Source organism: Orycteropus afer, unplaced genomic scaffold, assembly GCF_000298275.1.
Source record: "Orycteropus afer afer isolate SDZICR_OR568_19922 unplaced genomic scaffold, OryAfe1.0 scaffold00088, whole genome shotgun sequence".
In the NCBI taxonomy this organism is placed as follows: Eukaryota; Metazoa; Chordata; class Mammalia; order Tubulidentata; family Orycteropodidae; genus Orycteropus; species Orycteropus afer.
Window position 1 is genome coordinate 5,394,148 of NW_006921675.1, and position 18,189 is coordinate 5,412,336.

The window sequence follows — 18,189 nt, forward strand, 5'->3', positions numbered from 1 at the left end:
GCCTTGCATAATCAGAACCCTTCTGCCGGACTGTCTAACATCAATTTGTTTCCTGGCACTGCTTCTATCTTCTTCCTCATTGTCTGGCACTGCTTCGGAAGCACTCATCTCCATCAAGTCATCTTCTGTTAATCCCTCTGGTGTGATGTCTACTAGTACTGAAGTTCTCCAAGATCCATTATCTTGAAATAATCCATGCGTAAGTGGACCTAAGCAGTTCAAATTCGTGTTGTTCAAGGGTCAACTGTAACTGGTGTTTACCAATCTGCTGCAAGTGCTTACTTTTTCTGTGTCTCCACATGTCTTAATTAGTGTTGTAAAATTACTGAAATGTAAGTGAGTAAAAATGAAAAACTTCAATATTTTATGAAATTAATTAAACCACATGGAGACACACCTTCAGGTGCCATGAAACCCAAACTAGAAATCATAGCTCTAGACGCTTAACATATTGTATTGAGAATTTTACAGCCCTCTGAGGTATTTTGGGACCTCTTCAGTCCCAAAACCCAGGCTAGAAATTATGGCTACAAGCACTTAATGTAATATTAAGTGGATTAATAATTACCATACTTGCTAAATGGGTAGGAGCTCTGGTGGTATAGTGCCTAAGGCACTTGACTGCTAACCAGAAGGTTGGTGGTTCACACCCACCAGCTACTCTGGAAGGAAGATGGGGCAATTTACTTCCCTAAAGATTTACTGTTTCGGAAACCCAATGGGGGTCGCTATGAGTTGGAAACAACTCGATGGCAGTGACTTTGGTTTTTCTGGATACTAAATGGACTGCCACTGCTACACAAATATCCCAAAACAGGACATACTGTATCTGCCACGCAAAGGCAGAAACTGAATGAAGAATGTACATGGGAAAGTAAAGATCTTTTTTGTTGTTTTAATATGTATATATGTTCATTTTGAAATAATAAAAACGTGGAAAACACAGCAGTGTAGAAATAAAACCATACTGTTTCAACACCCAATTATATATTACTAATACTTTCTTCCCAATTCACAGTATTTATACATTCAACCCTTCAAATACTCACAGAATTCCTAATATGTGGTAGGCACTGTTCTAGGTGATTAGGCTACATAAAAAACAAAACTGACAAAATATAGAGTCATGTTCTAGCTTAGTGGCTTTCAAAGTTGAGCGTGGATCAGAAATTCCTTGGAGGGCTGGTTAACAGTTTCCCACTCCGTGGGTCTGAGGTGGGGCCCAAGAATTTGCATTTCTACCAAGTTTTCGTTGTTGTTATGTGCCGGCGAGTCAAACCTGACTCATAGCGACCCCTCCTTGGGTTTCTGAGGCAGTATCACTACGGAAGTAGGGTTGCCCAACCTTCCTTCCGAGGAGTGGCTGGTGGGTTTGAACCGCCAGCCGTCTGGTTAGCAGGCAAGTATCTTAGCCACTATGCTACCAGAGCTCCCCACCAGCCACTCCTCAGAAGGAAGGTTGGGCAATCCTACTTCCGTAGTGATACTGCCTCGGAAACCCAAGGAGGGGTCGCTATGAGTCGGGGCCGACTCGACGGCAAATAACAACAACAACAACAACCAAGTTTTCAGGTGATGCTGATACTGCTGATTCAGGAAGCACACCTTGACAACCACTGTTAAGTGAAAGGAAGGCAAAAAATATACTATAAACATAATAAATATGTAAAGTATCTAGTACGTTAGAAGATAAATGCTCTGGAAAAAAATAGTAAAGCAGAGCAAGACAAAAGTACTTGTATACAGAGCTAGTATTATTTTTCATTTAAATGAAAGATCCAATTTCCCACATAACAACAAAGGCTAACAACTCTTACTACTGTCAGTATTCTATGGGCTTTACACACACTAAATAACTTAATACTCACAAGAATCCTATGAACTAGATACTATAATGTATCCCCATTTTGCAGGAGTTAACTACAATTCCAATAAAGTAACTTGGTCCAAGGTCATGCAGCTACGAAGAGGTGCATGTGAGTTTGGGTAGTCTGGCTCTAGACTTCTTACAGTTAAATATCACACGAAACCCCCTCTCAACTCATACAATGTTCTTCATAAATGTTACTTTTAATGGCAGAAAAGGAAGCTTCTTGCTAGGCTAGAATGGACATACATTATCTCTTTCTATAGACTCCCTTGATATTCTTATGCACAACTCAAGCAAGTCTGCTTCTCTTCCTCAATTTCTTAAGAAGTTCATTATCCACCTGACTAAGTGAGGAAACAGACATCCTTGGATCTTTCTCCCTCCCTCCCCACATCTCATCAGTCTGATTAATGTCTGCATCTGAACTCTCAGATGTAGACCCTTCTACATTCCATGCTCCTAAGAGCAAGACCCCTGCACGAAGGCTCTTGTGCCTCTCTCTCACCCTCCACCCAGCCTCCAGCACTCATCTTCTAAAATAAAATCTGAGCATATTAATCCCCTGCTTCAAATCCTTACTGATTTTTTATATCAAGTCCAAATGTCTAAATGTTGACACTTAGGTCCCTTCAAGATCTGGCTGTGCCTCACGTTTTCCAACTACCACTATTCCCCCACAAAGATCCTAAGCACAATCATAGTTGGAAGTAGCCAATTTTTAAATTTCTTTTTGCCTCTTGCCTTTTCTGTAACTAAGTGCCATTCAACCCTTAGACTAAGATTGAAACTCTCCTTTCTGGGAAGCTCCCATCCTTCCCCTTGTTTTGGTTACTTTGTGATGCTCTAACAGAAAATACCACAAATGGGTGACTTTAACAAACAGGAGTTTATTCTTTTACAGTTCTGGAGGCTAGAAGTCCAACTTCAAAGTGCCAAGCTCTAGGAGTTGGGTGAAAGCCCCTTGACCTTGGGCTTCAGCTCTGCCTTTTGCTCCAGGCCCACTCGAACTAGATATGTCTCTTCACTCAGGCAGCTACTGGCTGCTGAGACTAACAAGCCCAAGGTTGACAAATAAAATGGAACAGTCCCGGTATTACCACACAGTATGGCAGGTCACTAATTCAAGTCCATTAACAGTCCCAAGATCAGCAGACATGGCAGGCTGCTGAATGACGACCCGGCTACGTGCAAGATTCAAGCAAGCCAAAAGCTGCAGACCTTCCTCAAAGCTGCTTCTTACATACTGAAAGCAGACCACATTGCTAAGGCAGCTACTCAGCTGCTCCAGGTAGATTCCATCATGGAGTGGTTTACCAATCTCACCAAGGGAGATAACTATATCCAGCTAGCTGCCCAGCCACTGAAAAGCAGGCCCAGATAAGCTGACACATAATTACCACACCCCCACCTCCAAGTCACCTTTTTTTATGGCTTGAGAGAATTTTATTTTAGGATTCATCACTCACTTTGTTATAAATTTGTTTTTCTTTAAGGCAAGAACTCCTAGGGGTTCTCAGGGTTCAGAACAGTGACTGACATTAATTTCCATGGAGTGGCTAGTTAAGTTCAAACTTCTGACTGTTTTTGGTTAGCAGTTTGATGCTTAAGCACTATACCACCTGAGCACCTTAAGTCTGCCACACAGAAGGTGAGAATTACACCACTAAACCATTAATGCCTCACTCACTCTCATTAAAAATCAAACCAAACCCACTCCTGTCAAGTAGATTCCAACTCACAGCAACCCTGTAAGGCAGAGGAGAACTGCCCCATAAGGTTTCCAAGGCTGTAATGCTTTATGGGAGCAGGCTGCCTCATCTTTCAGCGGCCAGTGGGTTTAAACCTTTTGGTTAGCACCACCAGAGCCCCTCCAGAGCCCGTTTCTCATTCTCATTAGAGTCACTCAAATTGTATGATGTTAGGAAACTGATAGGACAAACACCCAAGCTCTGATCTTAAGTAAAAACAATATACATAGTCTATATACACAGGCAGCGAGATCTATTTGTATCTGTTGTTAGGTGTCTTGGAGTTGGCTCCGACTCACAGGGACCCTACGTCAAAACATTGCCCGGTCTGTATTTAGAGGCAAGGAATTCTGGCAAGCCAAGCCGTCCTATGGATTTAACTGGAAAAATTTAGGTCCTCCAGGTAGAGCCTGCAGCAGTCTGAATCTTGAAATCAAGGCCAGGAAACGGTCTGTCGCAGTCAGAAATCGATGATTGTTGCTTTAAATTCCACCCGCCACCTCCGTCAAAAAAAAAAAAAAAAAAAAAACCAAACAAAACAACAACCAACAACAAAACAAACACTGGTATTTACCCTTGGGTTCTTATCCCTTTTAACCCACGTATTATTTGCCAATCTGATAAGAACTATGGACCTCTCTTGGGAATAATGTTTTAAAATGCATGAAATAAAATACACAGAGCTACGAAATAAATCAGTTCTACTGAAATAAAGGACCGCAGAGTTAAGAACTGCTATGATCTCAACAGCCACAGTGCAAAAAGAAGAAGAGAAAATGTGAGAGGGCCACGAGAAAATCAAGAAGGAGGACCCCAGGTAGACAACACCCTGAAGCCCATCCCTGAGTCCCCAGTCCACTCGAAGTGACCGCAGAGAACTATCCAGGGCGCAGGGACTCAGCCCTTAACGAGGCGCGTGTCCCATATGAGCAGCAGAGAGAACAGGGCCCGGGTCTGGGAGAAGGCTGGAGGCTCTTCCTCCAACAGTGCGCAGGACCGAATTCCCCACAGGCCTGGCCCGCCCCCGCCTCACCGGTCCCCGCCGTCCCCAGCAGCCGCTCAGGCACCCCTCGTAAGTCCTCATGGAGACCGCGGAAGATCTCGTGCAGCTTCTCGAAATGCTCTGAGGAGGCGGCGGAAGTGGCCATGGTGCAAGCGGAGTTTGAGCAGCGGCCACCGAGAATCTGGGCGCAGGGCCGCTCTTACTCCCGCCCTCAGCCTCCCAGCCCCACAGCCATCACGGCGCCCGGCACTACCGCCGCACGGAACGAGGCGCTTCCGGGGCTCGCGGCGGGGTCCTCCGAAGCCGGAACGCCCACTCCCTCTTTCCCATAGTCCTGGGACCGCCGGGCGTGAAAGCCTGACGAAAAATCCGGCGAGCTGCGCAGCCCTGACGGGTGCTCGAGGAGCAGAACTACACCAGGGCGAACTGCAGGCCCAGAATTCCGGAAATACCCAGCCCAGAGTTCGCAGGGAGAGCCACAGCGGAAGTCCCGAGAAGACCCGCAGAACGGGCAGCGCGGTCGCCTGCCTCTCGGCCTCCGCCGACAGGTAAGGGGGCGGCACCGCGGTGCATGCCGGGGCATATAGTTCGGCGTCGAAGACGCTCCAACTCGGCGTCACGCGCTGTCGCGGGTGGGTGGTTCCCTCAGGGGCAGCTCCTGACTCGGAGTGATTTGGTTATCTAGATGTTTTCAGTGTCATCGCACTTTATCTGTGCTTGGCTATCCTGCCGCCCTTGGTTTACCTCCTGACTAGAATCTTCGTTTTCAGCTCTGGAAAGACAGCCAACTCATGGTCCTTTTTGCTCTTAGTTCAGTAAAGCATTTTTATTGGGGAGGTCAAGTGACCAGGGTCGTACACTTTAAGCAATGGAACCCGGGCAGTGTGACCCCCAAGTCCGCACTCAGGCTTTAGCTGACAGGCTTGCTTCCTGAAGCAGGCTGCCAACCAAGTACGTACATTCCCTCCACAAGTGTTAAGCGAAGGCATCGTGTATTATCTGGGGGCTATGTTGGTTAATAAAACAAATTTACTCTCTACCTTTGTTGTTTTTGTTATGTGCCGACGAGTCATACCTGACTCATAGCGACCCCTCCTTGGGTTTCCGAGGCAGTATCACTACGGAAGTAGGATTGCCCAACCTTCCTTCCGAGGAGTGGCTGGTGGGTTTGAACCGCCAGTTGTCTGGTTAGCAGGCAAGTGTCTTAGCCACTATGGTGCCAGAGCTCCCACTCTCTACCTTTAGTACTTTGTAATCTGGTGGGGAAATTGGACCCGGCTTCGTCAGGTCTCATCTGCCAGTAAGTGTAATAGTGTTAATGTATTTGCCTGCACTCCGTGGGTGTAACTAAGTACTTTATGGTATAAATGGTTCCGTGGTAGGAAATACCTATTTTCACCGAATTCATGGTTTGCCTGAAGAGCATTATGAAGTATTTACACTGCCCAGGAATACTGAAAAGTGTATGAATGCTTAGGGGGTAAATGATTTGGTGATTTGTATATTTTAGACAGTTACTTTTATTAGATTGAGTTCACTGGCTATTGATTCAACAAACCTTTGTTGAGCTCCTGATACGCACTGGACATAAATGACAAAGTCTGAGGTTGTTAGTGGCACACTGTACTGTAATTAAAGTCTCATAATGTTGTAATACTGTGCTACAGAAATAGGCAGGTACAAAAAGAAGGTAACATCCCGTGACAATAAAGAAACCTACGGAAAGGTGTTTTCTGAACACCGTTAAAAAAGGTAAGTACGAATTTGATGAGTGAATAATCAGATTATCACAAAACACAAAATAATGGCCAATTCAGATTGTACTGTAGTTCAGCTGAAACAATTATCCTTTAGAATGAGAAATGATTATGTAATAATGAAAAGTGTTTTCTTTTGATTAAAATTAAACTTAATTCTGAGTTGAAAAGAATTTTTGTTTGCCACTGACAGTTCAATATAAATTAATAAATTAGTAATTGTTATACTACTGCACTATATCATCAAAAGTTTTGCAGCTTTTCCATAATATGACCTCTTCTAATTATGTAGTTCAATGGTCAAAACTAATTTCAAACAAAGATTATTAATTTACAGATAAGTGAAAATGGTGGCCCTATAACTGTCTTCCCCACTGAAGTTAAACATATAAATTGTCAGCCCAAGAAAACCACAAATGTTAGAATATTGTACTCCAAACAAGTGATGGGAACATACCAATTCCTGACTTCCTTTTTTCTTTAGACAAAAGTTCTCCTTGTGAATATATGTAAGGAAATGCCCTAAAATTGAATGTAATTACCAATACCAGTTAAGACATTTCTGTATGGGCACTGGGGTTTTTTGTTTTTGTTTTGGGGTTTACTTCCTGCCCCCTTGGTTGACTGGTACTAGTTAAGACAGTACTTTATTAGTCTGGTTAACTTAGGTGCCCACTCTCAATTCTTTTATAGCTTTAAAAAAAAAAAAAAAAAAAACTCAATTAATCCCTTCATTGTGCACATTATCTCCAAGGATTTCTTGCATGCTACCCATGTGCTACTTGGTAGGTAGTAACTGACATATGTAGGGTCTATTTTGCTTTGGGGAGCTCTGGTGGCACAGTGCCTAAGGCATTTGATTGCTAACCAGAAAGCTGGTGGTTCAAACCCACCAGCTACACCTCGGAAGGAAGACTGGGCAATCTACTTCCGTAGTGATACCCAAGGAGGGGTCGCTATGAGTCAAATCGACTCGATGGCAGTGAGTTTGGTTTTGGTTTATTTTGCTTTGCAGTTCTACTGATCTGCATGAGAGGCTGAATGACACTGGCTTGCTCTATCTCTGATCACTTACCTGCACTAGGTCCATTTAATACTACTCCTCTATGGCTGTTTAGAGTTTTGTGAAAATACTTCCAATTGCATAGATACACAAGCACACACACAAAGATATTTTCAACAGCAATAACCAAATATCCTTTCCCTCCTTCTTCTGGTTTTCTAAGAGAAACTAAGGCACAAAGAGGAATTAGTAATGGGTCAATAAGTTAGGTGGCTTGCCTTTTCATACTGCCCCCCCTTCATCCTTTCCTTGCTGGCCTGAGAAACAGCAGGAAAATGACATTGTAAACTTCACCTTTATTCTGCCTCCTCTCAAATTAAAAACAAACCCCAAAACCTTCTTAGGAAAAACAGTTCTGTAGTCCTGTTAAGACACATGGGAAAGTGTCTTAACAGGAGTGGCTCCAGGTTGTCAGAGATCAGGCAGGCCACGCCATAATCCAGATTCAGTTAAGAGTTTCCTGAAAGACCATGGATACTGGTGCCATGGCAGTTTTCTTAAAGAGGTGAGAGATGAAGCCCCGTTCTTAAGCTGAGCCATTGTGACTCCTGTAGTTTAGCTGAGCATGCAGTGTGGCTCTCTTGAAGGTTGGTGGGCTGGCAGGGACTGCACAGTGAATGGAGACAGTAGAAACTAGTCCACATTTCCATGAGTCATCTCTGCCATATCTTAGATCCTTCTAGGCAGTAGACTTCAGAGGGTAAAGATGAGCTGTGCAGGTCATATGATGGTCTTCTTATCCTATGATCTCTCTAGTAACTCTGGCAGCACCAGGAGCAAAATTGAACCAGACAAATGAAAACCATTCAGATGAATCTGGCAGTTTCACATCAAGCAGGTAAGGCTGGAAGGTTTTGTTCCCTTGAGACCCCCTGGAAGAAGAGTCACTTTGACAGGGAGTATTGAATAGTCTGCTCTTAGGTCTGGCTGCCACCACCTGTCAGTCCAATGGGATGCCCAGCAGGTCACAGCTGACGTCCCACAGCCGCCGTGCTATCACCTCATTTCGGGCCTGGGCAGAAACCCATGCCAGTTGGCAGTCACTGGAAGAGAAAGAGAAGGGTTTAAAACACAAGGTTAAGGTTGGAGTCTACTTACACTACTTACTTTTAGAATGAGAAATGATTGTATAACTAATGAAAAGTGTTTTCTTTTGATAAAAATTAAACTTAATTCTGAGTTTTTATTTTCAATAATAAAAACATGATAATCAAAACCACAGTGGATACCACTTCACACCTACTAACCCAACAAAACAAACCCATTGCCATGGAGTTGATTCCAACCTTACAGGATACGGTAGAACTGCTCCATAGGGTTTCCAAGGCTGTAAATATTTACAGAAGCAGACTGCTTCACGCTGTCCTGTGGAGCAGCTGGTGGGTTTGAACTGGCAACCTTTAGGTTAGCAGCCCAATGCTTTAACTACAGCACCACCACCAGAGATCCTTTACTGTTGTTGTTAGGTGCCGTCGAGTCAGCTCCAACTCATACCAACCCTATGTACAACAGAATGCAATGCTGCTCAGTCCTGCACCATCCTCACAATCCTTGCTATACTTGAGCTTATTGTTGCCACTGTGTCAATGCATTTCATTGAAGGTCTTTCCTTTGTCACTGACCCTCCACTTTAACAACCATGAGATCCTTCTCCAGGGAATGGTCTCTTCTGACAACATGACCAAAGCAGGTGAGACAAAGTCTGGCTGTTCTCGCTTCCAAGGAGCATTCTGGCTGTACTTCAACCAGGACAGATTTGTTAGTTCTCCTGGCAGTCCATGGTACTTTCAGTAGTCTTTGCCAACACCACAGTGCAAAGTCATCAACCCTTCTTCAGTCTTCCTTATTCACTGTCCAGCTTTCACATGCACATGTTGTTGTTGTTGTTAGGTGCCGTCAAGTAATTTCCAACTCATAGCGACCCCATGCACAGCAGAAGGAAACACTGCCCGATCCCGTGCCAGCTCCATGATCCCTGCTACACTTGAGCCCATCATCGTAGCCACTGTGTCAATCCATCTCGTTGAAGGCCTCCCCCTCTTTCGTCGACCCTCCACCCTACCAAGCATGACATTCTTCTCCAGGGAATGGTCCCTTCTGAAAACATGACCAAAATAGGTGAGACGAAGTCTGGCCATTCTTGCTTCCAAGGAGCATTTTGGGTGCACTTCCTCCAGGACATATGTTAGTCCTTTTAGCAGTCATGGTACTTTAGCATTCTTCGCCAGCACCACAACTCAAAAGCATCAACTCTTTTTTGGTCTTCCTTATTCATTGTCCAGCTCTCACATGCATACGAGGTGACTGGAAATATCATGGCTTGTGTCAGGTGCACCTTAAGTCTTCAAGGAAACATCCTTGCTCCTCAGCACTTGAAGCAGTTCCTTCGCAGTTGACCTTCCCAATTCTACACATCGTCTAATGTCCTGACTGCTGCTTCCACTGGCATTAATTGTAGAACCAAGCAACGTGAATTCTTTGACAACCTCAATCTTCTCTCCATTTATTGTGATGCTCCTCATTGGTCCAGTAGTGAGGATTTTTGTTTTCTTTATATTGAGATGTAATCCATACTGCAGACTGTATTCTTCAACCTTCATCAGTAAGTGCCTCAAGTCACATGCATATGAGGCGATTGAAAATACCTTGGCTTGGGTTAGGCACACCTTAGTCTTCAAAGTGGTATCTTTGCTCTTCAACACTTTAAAGAGGTCTTTTGCAACCGATTTTCCCAGTGGTATACAACGTCTGATTTTCTTGACTGCTGCTTCCATGGGTGTTGACTGTGGATCTAAGTAATATGAAATCTTTGACAACTTCACTCTTTTCTCCATTTATCGTAATGCTACTTATTGGTCCAGTTGTGAGGACTTTCATTTTCTCATGTTGAAGTGTAATCCATACTGCAGACTGTAGTCTTTAATCTTGAGCAGTTAAGTGCTTCAAGTCATCTTCACTTTAAGTAAGCAAGGCTGTGTTGTCTGCATATCACAGATTGTTAATGAGTCTTCCTCCAATCCTGATGCTATGTTCATTTTCATATAATTCAGCTTCCCAGATGATTTCCTCAGCATACAAATTAAGCATGGTGAAAGTATACAACCTCAACACACACCCTTCCTGATTTAATCAATGCAGTATATCCTTGTTCTGTTTGAACGACAGCCTCCTGGTCTAAGTACAGGTTCCTCATGAGCACAATTAAGTGTTCCGTAATTCTCGTTCTTTTTAATGTTATCCATAATTTGTTATGATCTACACAGTTGAACCCTTTTGCATAGTCAATAAAACACAAGTAAACATCTTTCTGGTATTCTTTGCTTTCAGCCAAGATCCACCTGACATCAGTAATGATATTTGTCGTTCCACATCCTCTCCTGAATCCACTTTGCATTTCTGAAAGTTCCCTGTCAGTATATTGCTGCAATTGTTTTTTGAATTATCTTCAGCAAAATTTTACTTGTGTGTGATATTAATGATACTGTTCAACAATTTCCATTTCCTGTTGGATCCCCTTTCTTTGGAATGGGTATAAATATGGATTTCTTCCAGTCAGTTGGCCAGGTGGCTGTCTTCCAAATTACCTGGCATAGACGAGTAAGCACCTCCAGCACAGCATCCATTTATTGAAACATCTCCATAGGTATTCTGTCAATTCCTAGAGCCTCATTTTTTGCCAATTCCTTCTATGCAGCTTTGATTTCTTTCATTAATACCATTGGTTCCTTTATTGTAAAAGTCAAGGACTGGATTATATATGGAAGGAAATTTTCTTTGTTGGTTACCAGGGGTGGGAGGGTAGGGTAGGGAACACTGTTAGATAGGTGGAGATAAGTATTGATTTGAGTGAAGAGAAGAGCAATGTACCAAATGTGAGTGATCAACATGGTGGCACTAAGGAAGAAGAAGACAGAGAGAGGTACATGGGAGGTGCAGAAAACAAAGATGACCCCTTTTGCACATACAGTACTGCGTTGTCAGTAAAGGAAAACATAGGTATATGGGTGGATAGATGGGTGGACAGGCTGAACTATTAGATATGTCTATGCAGCAGGGAGTGTACCCAAGGCCATGTATAGGATTGGCAGACAGTGTATTGTCTTCAGGTGTATTTGTATGTTCTGTAAGAATTCCCAGGGGTATAGTAGAGCTGACAAGGGACAAGGATGTAGTCACTTCTTGGTCACAGCCAGCTACCCAGAGTGAGTAGTTGAACCAGTGGGCTCAGGACCATAGTCTCAGGGGACATCAAGCTCAATTGGCATAACATACTGCACAAAATACTGTTCCACCTCCTACTTTGGTGAGTAGCAACTGGGATCTTAAAAGCTTGCAAGCAGCCATCTAGATGCAACGATGGGTCTTTCCTCGTCCAGAGCAAAGAATAATGAAGAAAACCAAAGACTCATGGAAACAATCAGTCCTAGCAACTGGTACAGCATGCGATCCTCAGCCTATACGACTATGAGACCAGAAGAGCTAGATGGTGCCCAGCTACCACTGTCAACCACTCGGAGGGGGATCTATGTAGGAGATCCTGGATAGAGAGGGAGAACAATGTGGAACAAAACTCAAAATCATTTGGAAAAAAAAAAAAAGACCAGGTTTGCTGGTCTGATCGAGCCTGGTGGAACCAATGAGACTATGTTCCCTAGCTGCCCTTCAGGTCTGGAACTAAACCCACACCTGTGGCTTCCAGCCAAACAAAAGATAGGCATAAGAGTTGAACATGTACCTGAGATAGATACACTCCTTGGAGAAAACAATCATGGGAGAAAGAAGGGCTATGCATAGGGAGACAGTTCAGGGGGCAGGAGTGCATGGAGGGATGGACATAGGGAAGAGGTAAGTATCGGGAGGAAGTGGGAGGGGAGTTGTCGCATTGGGGTAAATTGTAGTCAATGTCATAAGACAACGTGTGTGTGAACTGCTGTATGGAAAGTGAATTTGCTCTGTAAATTCTCAACCAAATCCCAATTAAAAAAAAAAAAATACCATTGGTTCTTGATTATGTGCCACCTCCTGAAATAATCCTGCTGGTATTTGATATACCAGTGGCATAGCCTCCAGCCTCACAGCAACACACAAGCCACCACAGTATGACACACTGACAGACGATGAGTGGTGGTCACACCTACTAGGATGGCTATAATCAGAAAGACAAATAATAGCAAGTGTTTGCAAGGATGTGGAGAAATGGGAATCCTCATATACTGCTAGTTGGAATATAAAATGGTGCAACCCCTTTAGAAAAAGTCCAGCAGTTCTTCAATTATTAAATGTAGTTACATGTGACCCAGCAATTTCACTTCTAGGCATATACCCAAGAGAAATGAAAACTTACATCTACACAACTTCTGGAGCACTCACTGATGAAGATTAAAGACTACAGTCTGCCGTATGGATTACATCTCAATATAAAGAAAACAAAAATCCTCACAACTGGACCAATAAGCAGCATCACGATAGATGGAGAAAAGACTGAAGCAAAGACTTCCTATTACTTGGTTCTACAGTCAACACCAATGGAAGCAGCATTCAAGACATCAAAGGACATATTGCATAGGCCAGATCTGTTGCAAAAGACCTCTTGCAAGTGCTGAAGAGCAAAAATCTCCCTTTGAAGACTGAGATGCACCTAAACCAAGCCATGGTATTTTCGATCGCCTCATATGCATGTGAGAACTGGATGATGAATAAGGAAGATCAAAGAAGAATTGATGTTTTTAAGTTGTGGTGTTAGTGAAGAATGCTGAAAATACCATAGACTACTAAAAGAACTAACAAGACTGCCCTGGAAGAAGTGCAGCTGGAATGTTCTTTGGAAGCAAGAATGGCCGGACTTCATCACACCTGCTTTGGCCATGTTGTCAGAAGGGACCATTCTCTGGAGAAGGATGTCATGCTTGGTAATGTGGAAGATCAGTGAAGGAGGGAAGACCCTCAACAAGATGGATTGACATGGTGGATGCAGCAATGGGCTCAGGTATAGTAGGGATCATGAGGCTGGCATAGGACTAGGCAGTGTTGTGTTCTTTTGCACATAAGGTTGCTATGAGTCAGAGACGACTCAATGGCACACAACAACAACAATACAAATGTTCACAGCAGCATTATTCATAATAGCCAAAAAGTGGAAACAATCTAAACATCCACCAATATATGAACAGATAAGCAAACTGTGATATATACCATATTTTTTGTAAATAGCACACGCACATAAGTAACATGCATGCACATATAATGAGAGGAAATGACAAAATTATGTAAAAAAGTTCTGGCACATCATATCCATGCATATACATTACATGTCCTGTGGCATTTTTGGAAATGAATTTCACCCTCATTCAATAGTCTGAAAATGTTACTTTTGATCATATTTGTATAATGATGGTATAAGCCATGGTCAAGAAGTCATGGATTGAGTTTGGCAGTACTCCAGTAATCAAAATAAACTGACATGGCACATTTGCTCTGAGGCTTGAGAATGGTATAGTTCCTTGTAGCTAATTTTCACACAGGTATATTACACTGGAGATGGGCAGAGCGCTGGGGGAGGGCTGTGTGCAGGGCTGCCACAGCCTGAACACGGGCTAGTCTCATGGCAGGCAGGGGCCATTGCCCACATGTACCAGGTCCCCTGGTGCCAGCCCATGTGAAGCCAGGCAGCAGGACAGTATGGTTGTGGATATCCACTTCCCTGGCCCTGCAGAGTCCCAGGCAGCCAGATGAACCCATCTCCCAAGTGAGGGATGCATGATCTCTCTGTGCCCGTGGCTCTCAGGCCTGCTCCATGGTGTCCGTATGGGTGGAAATTCAAATGACCCAAGCAGTGGCCAGCCAGCCAAATGACAGGCAGAATGCAGGTGGTTATGGCATGCCAGCCTTGCTGCCCTGGTGAGGCTGTTTCCAGGGTAGAAAAAGTGGTTTCTTCCTGCATTGGAGACAGTGGTTTGCAGAGCAGGGAAGGAATCCTGCCTGCAGAGGGGCTGCTTTAGAAATTCAAGTGTCAGCTGGTGAGGGTCTGATGCTGGGAACCAAAGCTCTGTGTCAACAGGCACCAAGATGAAGATTTAGCTTAAATACATTGGACAGAAAAAAAAAAAATGAAATTTAAGTCAGCAACCTTTAAAAACTACAGGTTGTTGTTGTTATGTGCCGTTGAGTCGCACCCGACTCATAGCAACCCCTCCTTGGGTTTCTGAGGCAGTATCACTACAGAAGTAGATTGCCCCATCTTCCTTCTGAGGAGTTGCTGGTGGGTTTGAACTGCCAGCCTTCAGGTTAGCAGTCAACTGCCTTAGGCACTACGCTACCAGAGCTCCCAAAAAACTATAGGTATAGCATACTTATGAAGATAACGCACAGGGTACTGAGCAGTATAAAAAAATGTGTAATGCGTGCATCTGCATAAAACTACGGTACACAGAATGGAGTATTATTTAGCATAAAGAAGAATGCTACAACATGGATGAATCTTAAAAATATTTCACTAAGTGAAAGAAGCTAGACACAAAAGGTCACACAGTGTATGATTCCATTTATATGAAATATCTACGACAGGTAAATGCACAGAAAAAGAAGCCGATGGTACTTGCCAGGAGCTGGGGGAGAGGGGAATGGGGAGCAACTGCTTAACCAGTACAGGGTTTCCTTTTGAGGTGATGAAATCAAGTTTTGGAACTTGATGGAGGTGTTGGCTTACAACATTGTGAATGTACTAAATGCCACTTGATTGTTCATTTAAAAGTGACTTCTTTTATATTACTTTCATCTCAATTAAAAAAAAAAATTGCAAGATAAAAGCCAATTCAATAATGACTAAAACCATGGATCTGAGGCTAACTTTCTTTAAACCACTTAGTAACAACCAAGATAAAAAGCCAAAAAGCCAATCTCACTGTCCTCGAGTCTGTTCCAACTCATAGTGACCCCGTTGGGTTTCCAAGGCTGTCAATCTTTACGGAGGCATTTTGCCCTATCTTTCTTGTGCGGAGCAGCTTGTGGACTCAAACCAATGACCTTTTGGTTAGTAGCCACCACTACACCACCAGAACTCCTCCAACCAAGATAAAGGGGTTATTTATTCTTTACTTAAAATTTCCAGAGAAGGTGAATACATAGTTAAAAAATCCCTCCAGTGTACAACATGGAGCCAAAAAACTAATATGAATTTCCTTTTCTTGCACTTCAGAGCCACATTTCCAACTATGTACTATACATCTCTACTGATATGTCTTATAGATAACCCACCCTAAATGGCTACCAAACCAGGTTTATTACATAATAGACAACTGTTACTTTTTGGTTAAACATCCGCTCTACCTTCTTTTGGTAACAGCAACCTAATTTTTCGTGTGGAATTACCTCTTACCCTGGATACAGTTTTAGTCAGGTGCTTCTAGCCAAGGGATCAGGGATGGAGGAATGATAGGCAAGGAGGTAGGATGAAGGGGTGGGGGGCAAAGCTCCTTCCTATAAAGTATATTTAAAAAAAAAAAAAAAAAACAAAAAAAACACTCTCACTGCCTTAGAGTCGTATCTGACTCAAAGCAACACCTTCTTGGGTTTCCGAGGTGGTATCACTATGGAAGTAGATTGCCCAACCTTCCTTCTGAGGAGTGGCTAGTGGGTTTGAACTACCAGCCTTCTGGTTAGCAGCCAAATGCCTTAGGCACTGCACCACCAGTGCTCCATAAAGTATATGGTGAGCAACAAAACCAAAATATAGTTGAGATTCACTCACTGCACCAGAAGCGTGCCAGCCAGCTGACTGGCCACTCAACTGCTCTAAGTCTAGCTCTTTAGTCTTGCCATTGAATCTGTGACCACCCCATAATATTCTAGTAAATTCTCTTTACACTTAAGTTAGCCAGAATCCCCTCTCATTTAACCACTCTGTTACAGACTGAATTGTGTTCCCAAAAAACGTGTTGTAAATCCTAACCCCTTGCAAAAACGGCATAGGGACATCATTGTCTGACCTCCTCTAATGTCATGAGGGGGGAGGAAGATCAAGAATATCAACAGCCCAAGGCTGATTCCTATGAGACAGAGGTCAGACATACTACCACCCTCCAACCTTTTTACCAGTTCTGACACCCAACCATCCTTCCCACAGCATTCTCTCCTTCTGCTGGGTTTGATAACAGAGAACTCACAGACAAATGGGGCTTGTAAGAGAAGTAACAGGGTACAGTTCAGATCAGAAACAAATCAGGATACAGTTCTTCAATCAGGACAGCTTCTTCTCAGCCATGCCATAGGCACACCTCTCTGGCCTCAGCCTCTGCCCTGCTCAGGCAAATATTAGAAAGTTCTTTTAGCTTTGCCACTTGGTGCCACAGAAGCACCTCATTCTGTCAGCAAGGCTCCTGCCCTAAGGCACTCAGCTTTCTTGTTCCACAGGCCGGGAAGTCTGCCACTCTCTTGGTTCTGCTGCCATGTCTCAGCCATTTCTGCAAAATGTTACAGCTTTGTCTCTCTGCATCTCCTGGATCGAGGAGGTCCAGCATAGGCTCAGGTGCAGGGGACACATTCCACCCCTGGCTCTCCTTTCTTGATGGTGGTTAAGATCTCCCCCCATTTCCACCTCTAGGTTGGCTCAGTTTAAACCTAGTAAGATGGCAAGACTGACCTCTTAGCACCTCTTGGCCCTGTGGCCACTTGGCCTCTGCCCTGCATGAGCAAGTGTTACAAAGTTCTTAAGCTCTGCTAATGATGAGAGACCAGAGGCACCCCACTCCTCCAATAAGCTTCCTGCCTGAAGACATAGCATTCTCACTCCAAGGGTCCAGAAACCCACTTTACTGTCTCCTGCTAGGTCTCCAGGTTCTGCTGTTACCTTTCCTCTGCCATTGCTTCTTGCTCACCATCTCAGCAAAGTATTACAATTCTCTGTCTCCTGGATTGAGGAGGTTTAGCAAGGGGGTCTCTGGTTCAAAGAATGCACCGCACTCTTGGCTCTACGTCCTTGATGGTAGTGATTTTCCTCCCCTTTCCACTTCTGGGTTGGCGTGTTTTAAGCCAAGTAGGATGGCAAAACTGAGTAATCCCCGTATTAGGGTTTCATACACCTATTTGCATGGCCTTACCCTCACACCTTATTTACATTATTACCAAGCTATCATATCCCCTTGGTAGGCCACAAACACCTCATATTTGCATAGTCCCACCCAGTCATCCAGCGGGAGTCACAAAAACCATGGCTAAAAGGGCCATACCCAGCAATTCACTGCACTGCATTAGCAGTTACCATAGAAAATGTGAATGGGTCAAATAAGAAAGGTAAAAACCATGGCGTCAAGGGACAAAAGCTATTATTAGGCATGCTCTTTTTGAGAAAGGTACAGTATATTAGACAAATCCAGGTCATGCCCTTTGGGCAATAAAATTTCATCTTTAAAAACATACGTTCATACCTGAAATGTTTCCCACTCAGATTCTCAAGGCCTTCTGTTAATGCACAGTACAGGCTGGTCTGGGCCCCCTGCTGAGGGGTCTTCAAAAAGGAGGAGAAAAGCCACCACATCCATGTCATGAAAGATGAGTGTCGAGTCAATTCAGACTTGACTGTGCCAGGATGTACAGAATACGTTGTAACACCAGAGCCTGGTGGCAAACGGGGGTGACAGGGAGAGAGAAAAAAACAGGACATGTTGACCAGCCATAGAACATGCATAAACATGTGACTCTTACATGTAGACTCCCTGCTTACGGTGACATCACAAGCACTCCTCAAAGTAATA

General features: G+C 43.8%; 2 protein-coding genes across 2 annotated transcripts in view; both read right to left on the reverse strand.

The window, feature by feature from the left end:
- VTI1B (vesicle transport through interaction with t-SNAREs 1B) overlaps positions 1–4,766 on the reverse strand; it is a 35,856-nt gene extending 31,090 nt beyond the window's left edge. The window contains exon 1 of the mRNA XM_007942306.2: positions 4,652–4,766. Within this exon, the coding sequence (XP_007940497.1) occupies positions 4,652–4,766 (115 nt within the window). The remainder of the gene's footprint in view (positions 1–4,651) is intronic.
- A 3,615-nt stretch (positions 4,767–8,381) lies between these two features.
- Positions 8,382–18,189, reverse strand: part of RDH11 (retinol dehydrogenase 11) — a 21,935-nt gene continuing 12,127 nt past the window's right edge. The window contains exons 6-7 of the mRNA XM_007942308.1: positions 17,863–18,052; positions 8,382–8,484 (exon numbers count right to left, since the gene is read on the reverse strand). Of these exons, the coding sequence (XP_007940499.1) occupies positions 8,382–8,484; positions 17,863–18,052 (293 nt within the window). The remainder of the gene's footprint in view (positions 8,485–17,862; positions 18,053–18,189) is intronic.